Source organism: Coregonus lavaretus (assembly GCF_964263955.1).
Source record: "Coregonus lavaretus genome assembly, chromosome: 31".
Classification (NCBI taxonomy): domain Eukaryota; kingdom Metazoa; phylum Chordata; class Actinopteri; order Salmoniformes; family Salmonidae; genus Coregonus; species Coregonus lavaretus.
The window spans coordinates 20,215,583-20,221,582 of NC_140018.1; the positions used below are offsets into that span (position 1 = coordinate 20,215,583).

Consider the following 6,000-nt stretch of genomic DNA (forward strand, 5'->3'; position numbering starts at 1 on the left):
GGCGAGCACATCAAACAGGCATAGCTCTAGGCAGCCCGTTACTTTGAGCTGCTGCTGCTGCCTCACCCGCAGTTTCTTGTCCCTGAAGAGTAGCTTGCGCCCCGTCTCATTGAGCTCCAGCCAGTCAATCTTAGAGTCATGGTTGATAGTTCCCAGGTTGTAACCGCCGGCCAGATCCACTGTGAGTGGGAGGGAGAGAGAGAGGGGAGATTATTACCTGAGCTGTGCCTGTAGGCCATAGTATCAATCAATGACGGGCGGCAGCGAGACAGAGAAAGAAAACATTCTCAACTCCAGAGTTTTTGTACTAAGAAGGAAGGTGGTGTATCATGTTTAAAGCCACATTATATCTCTATTCATCTGCTAGAGACAAGAGATCAAATTAATATACAGTATGTTGTAACTGAGGGGCCTACAGAACAAAGCCATGATGCAATATGAATATATCAATTTTCGCAGTAGCATACATCCACTCTAACAAACACATCTATGAATCTCTAATGAATCATATGACAGAGAGGCCTGGCATTGCTTCTCCTTTCATTCTGTAATCAAGCCTCTGAGATGAAAAAAAAGCCTTTTCCAATTTACACCTTCAGAGCGAGGGAGGGAAGGAACGAGGAAGGGAGGGGGAAGCAAAAAAAAGAGAAAAAGAAACTGCTCCTGTCATTCAAACGGGAGAAATAAATTGGATGGAGGTTGTTTCTCATTTTCACCACCTGAAAAAAATTAACAAATGTTCGGCAGCCGACAGAAGGACATGCCTGGACTTAATTAGCAAAGGAAGTGGACAGGGTTTGGGCAGATGGCGCTCAGCTCAGCGCTGCACTGTGGCGGGGGCTTGGGACGTACTTTAGACTCTACACCGCCGCCCACCTCCGCGCCCGCCATGGGGTCAGCGCCTAATTGAAAGGCGTCTTTCTCTGGAAGCGGCATACGCCTGTTTGTCTCAGCATCTCTCTTTACCGGCCCTCACAGGCGCTAGCGTCTCAGGCTGCCCCAGGGGAGAGAGGGGAGGAGTGGGGGAAGAGAGGGACGGTGTGGGCCAGCTACAATCAAACAGTTGTTTACCTAATCAATACCTAAAGCAACGTGGGGACCAAGTCGCTTGGAGCAGCACCTGCCTGCCTTTAAATGAATGGGCATCATCCATCACAAAAAGAGCAGGTCAGCGTCTTTGTGTGTTAGACGCTCATTATCTGCAAATAAGAGTGGATGGGCGGGCTGGAACTTGGCCTGGGAGTGAAGGTGGCAGACACTTTTAGTTCAAAGATTTAGCAATTACTTCACACGTGCACTTTGGATGCAAATCACTTCACTAGATAGTAAAACGATTTTACCTTTCTGGAAAAACTAAAGGCCTGAGAATAAAAGCTGTAGTCAACAAACACCACAGTCATAACCTTGGCTTGACCTTGACCAGAAGACAACCTTTCTGCAGCACAGAAATCATGTCTTCATGTCCACGGTTCACCATCTCAGGGAGCATACACTCTGCATCATACGTATTCATGGTATGACCTTACACACACACACTTACCAATGGCAATGGTCTTGATGTCAATCAGGTAAGCTAACTTTTTGTTGCCTTCAACCCCCCTCTGTTTCCTCTCATTGAGACGAACACTAGACATGCAGACACAGTGTGGGGTAGACAGATAGGTAAGCAGAGGGGGAATGTTAATACTGAACATCCAACCATTAGCACAGAAATATCTCCAATCTGACAATCTTGACAGCCTGAATACATTAGGATGGATTTGTAATGACTAACTTTGTCCACTGAAAACTGTCTTGACAGCTGTATACAAAACACTTTCCCTTCTCATGCATTCAAAGTATGCCCGACTGTCATGTACAAACAAAGCTCAACACTACCACCTAGTGACCATTCTTCACATAAGAGTAGAAGACAGGCAAAAATGTCTCAATGACGGTGCTAGTAAGTGATTAGAAAATGCAACTGCTTTCTATAATATAATATGCTATAAATATACGCATTACAAGGAGAATGGGTGAAAGCCAACCTGATGAGATGTGGGTTCATGAACTCAGTTCTCACTGATCCCAGGATGTCGTTGCTGCCGTACTCCACCAGCGTCAGCTCCCCAGCGTTGAAAATCATACACACCTGACACAACACATCACAGTCAGCAGCTGACTCCCTACCATTAGCAGAAAATGCTGAACTCGTACATTCAAGAAGCAATGACAGGCAGTTAACAGGGACATGACGTGTATTTTATTATTCATATGTTGGGATAGCAGAACCAGAAAACTACTCACTAAAGCACATTAAAACTGCAGACAAAGCTAAACAGGGAAAGAATGGAATCATACCGTTTCATTTTCAAAGAAGAATTTTTCATTCCCCCCGGAGCCTTGCCATGCAACCTGAAAAAATAACAGCAGAGGGGTCTTTGTTTACCCGGGGCAAGCGCGGTGGGAGTCGCTCCTTGCTTTCCACTACATTACACACACATATACTGCTGTCAGGGCCAGGGCTATTATCGCGTACGTCTGTCATTTTCAACAGCAGCACTCCTGCTCCAGTGAAGGAAGGCTCTTTGAAAACTCTCAATTAAACAGGGATTAGCACTCTGAACCGTGACAGCCCTTGAACTTTTAAAACAGGTCCTTGGAACTTCTAATAGAGCAATTTGTTTCTGACTGTGCTACAGACAATATGCAAGAATATTCGCACAGAGGAGGGGACGGTGTCTTGATTCTTTCAACTGCTCACTTCAAATTATTGTATGTATACCACACACATGAGCAGAGGCAGGTAGAGAAATAATGACTATAATTAGCAGAGTAAAGGATTAGTGAATGGCCAGACCATCATACCTCACTGAGCTTGTTGGAGGCCAGGTCTCCCAGTAGCAGGGTATCAGAAGTGTGGGCCACCAGATAGCGGTCTTTCCCCATGATCTTCACCTCGTCTATCTCATAGCCATAGTGGGACTTCAGCACCACCCGCATCCCTGTGGACAGGTTCTTTACAATCACCTGGAGAAACATTGTTCAGTTAGTTAGCCAGAGCCTCCAACCCGCAAGGAAATAAGTGACATAGCTGAAAACAGCTGTTGAGAAGGTGGTGTGATGATAAGTGCAGCTCAATACAACCATCTCTCTGAGCCACAACTCAAGGACCTGTCAGATTAACTTCAGTGTCCCCCTTTCGTTCTGAACTGAAGGTGGTGAATACCACAACGTACCTGACTCAGTCCCACATAGGTCATCTCAAATTTGTTCTTGTAGATGCTCCTCCGTAGGCAGCAGTCAAACTGTTCCACTCCCCCACACAGTGTACCCTGAACACAGGGATCGACCAGAACATGTTTATGAAGCTGTCATAAAAGTTAAAATTGCAAAAAGCTGTGAAAGGCAACTTGTAGTCTACTTTCTACAGTACTGGGAGCTAAATCAGGTATTTCATTACTGTTGCGGACAGGTGTGTTCGTTCATGTATGGTTACTCACTGCACAGAGGCGTGAGCCATCCTTCTTCCAGGCCAAGGCAGTGATGGTGTACAGGTTTGGAATCTCTTTAGGGGATGCTTCGTCCCATGCACCTTTCCGAGGACCCCAGTTGAAGACTCTCAATCTGAAATGACATAATTGAACAAAACAGCTTATCACTCACAACTTACTGCTTCCAAGCAATGTAAGATAAGGTTGTAATATCATGCTTATTACTTGTATACTGATGTATCAAAATGAAGACTGACCGGTCATAGCTGCCGATGACCACAGACTGTCCACTGGGACTGGTGGCGGCCACAGTGAACTCTTTCTCCGAGCGGTCTCGGCTGTAGTCAAAGGTCTGCTGGATGTGACCCTCCCTGCCATAGGCCACTATCTTCTTGTCACATCCAGCCACTATGACACTATTGGTGCCCCATGCCAGGGCATATGGTGGGCAAGGGTGGGTCAACAATTTTCCCTGCAAAAAGATTGGAGAGACAACATGCATCAATGCACATCTACCTGATAAGATTTTTTTATCAGCGAAATGTGAGAGCAAAAGGTTTGACCCAAGGAGTATTATGAGAAAATTCCCAGGGACACATTGAAATGATTTAATGTCAGTATTGGGTACAGTACCTGAGATTCTCCTGAGCCTTCATCATCAAAGAAATATCTTACAACAGTCCCGTCTGCATGGCCTGAGAGGATGCCCTTCCCAGAAACACTGGCACACAAAGAGTTGTTCAGCATGAGAGCTACAACATCAGGCTATAACTTTGAATGAGAGGTTTGAAATAAAGTAAAAGAAAGGCACATACTTTGATGTCAATGAGACAACGTAGGAATCTGTTCCGTAGACCGTAGATGACTTGTTTGTTTTTGTGTTGGCAAGGCGAACCTGGGAGGAAGCAAACAAAACATATCAAGATCCAACACAATGTTCTGAAAATTCATAGTACTTCCTGTTATTGAAAATACTGGCAGTAAAAAAAAACATTGATTGTGTAAATGACTTACCTTTCCCTCTGCTAATCCAAAAACTATAGCGTGTTCTGCTGGCCATAGCAAACAAGTTAAAGCACTCTGAAACACAACGAGGTTGGTTTTAAATTGACTTTTAAATTGACTGTTGTTTATATTTTGGTAAATAACTAAAAAGAGAGATTGAACATAGTTATACTGCATCACAGAAATGTGTGATTACTTACTGTCTGTACAAATTTGTTGCAGATGACCTTTTTCTCACCCCTGTTAGGAATAAAGTAGAAACATCACACTTGAGACAAAGAGATGGTAGAGAGGGTAATCTGTGAATCCAAATCCAGCCTAAATACAAATACCTGAAGCATTCTTACCATTCCTCTCCGATTTTGTAGACATAGATTATGTTATCAGTTTGGGCAATGGCAATTTTTGTTGAGTCAGGAGAAAATGCCATGGCCTTGACAACATAGCTCTTCTTTCCATACTGCAAGAAGATAAATATCACAAGAACATTATTGCTCTATCGAAAATCCAGATTCAGTTGCAAGCTGTGTGTGAGTGTTTCCGGGAAAAGCTTCCTGTATCAAACTGGTCAGACAAAATGTGCTATGTACATAATTGATGAGAGGATTACATTATAGTCAAACTTGACAACTGAGATGCCTACTTACCTTAGAGTCTGCAGGCTTAGTAGAGAACTTATCCCTTTTCTCTCCTTGCTCATCGTACAGTAAGACCACTCTGTCCACAGTGCATACAGCAAATTTGCCATTATTCGGTGCCCATGTCATACAAGTCACTTTTGCAGCTCCCTCCTGTGGTAAAGGGACAACAAATTGGATACAACGTCAATATAGTTACTTCACACGGGTAGCTAGCTGTAGCCTCCAGTGAACCTGGCAGTGTCCTTCTTCAATCCTGTCTCTGGACCCACACCAAAAAGTCTACACACCCTGACCCTGGCTAGGTCCCTAGGACCATCAGTTGAAGAAAATGACATAAGTTAGCTAACGTTAGTAAAAAGTTAGTTAGCTAAGGACACATACTGAGGCTTGCTAGATACTAGGGCTAGCTAGCAGCAAGCTAACGTTAGTAATCAAAGGCTTATAGTTTGCTAGCTAACGTTAGCTAAATTAGCTAACATAAGCTAGCTAGCTAACGTTAGCTGTGGTGGTTAACGTTACTAGCTACTGTAGTCGTATTAACGCGGCCGAGCTTACTTGGGGCGTTAAAAGCGTCTTCAGATGTTTTAGTTGCATGGTTGAAATCTGGAATAATCTGTGTAATTAATGTAATGTGTAGTCTTTATAAAATATAATAGAATCCCGAAGTTATTGCTGTTTACGTTAGCTAACGTTAGAATTGGGTCTGTTGATAATGAAGGCAGACATTTTTCTAAACATCCGTTCTCCCTGGTTACCGTTGTCTGGCACGTATGTGGGCAGCACGCACGAAAATATCCAGAGCTTGGATATTCTTTATTTATTTTTACATTTGACTATAAAATATTTGTAAATATAATAACAGCTAGCAAAGCTAACTTTAT

General features: G+C 43.5%; 1 protein-coding gene across 1 annotated transcript in view; it reads right to left on the minus strand.

Moving 5' to 3' along the window:
- Positions 1–5,754, minus strand: part of LOC311106661 (intraflagellar transport protein 172 homolog) — a 32,256-nt gene extending 26,502 nt beyond the window's left edge. Inside the window, exons 1-15 of the mRNA XM_084149055.1 lie at positions 5,675–5,754; positions 5,126–5,269; positions 4,826–4,938; positions 4,679–4,718; positions 4,488–4,553; positions 4,289–4,368; positions 4,107–4,194; positions 3,731–3,945; positions 3,483–3,606; positions 3,219–3,314; positions 2,848–3,009; positions 2,341–2,394; positions 2,028–2,131; positions 1,541–1,626; positions 67–179 (exon numbers count right to left, since the gene is read on the minus strand). Of these exons, the coding sequence (XP_084005181.1) occupies positions 67–179; positions 1,541–1,626; positions 2,028–2,131; positions 2,341–2,394; positions 2,848–3,009; positions 3,219–3,314; positions 3,483–3,606; positions 3,731–3,945; positions 4,107–4,194; positions 4,289–4,368; positions 4,488–4,553; positions 4,679–4,718; positions 4,826–4,938; positions 5,126–5,269; positions 5,675–5,713 (1,524 nt within the window). The 5' untranslated portion in view covers positions 5,714–5,754. The remainder of the gene's footprint in view (positions 1–66; positions 180–1,540; positions 1,627–2,027; positions 2,132–2,340; positions 2,395–2,847; positions 3,010–3,218; positions 3,315–3,482; positions 3,607–3,730; positions 3,946–4,106; positions 4,195–4,288; positions 4,369–4,487; positions 4,554–4,678; positions 4,719–4,825; positions 4,939–5,125; positions 5,270–5,674) is intronic.
- Between the last annotated feature and the right edge of the window lie 246 nt (positions 5,755–6,000).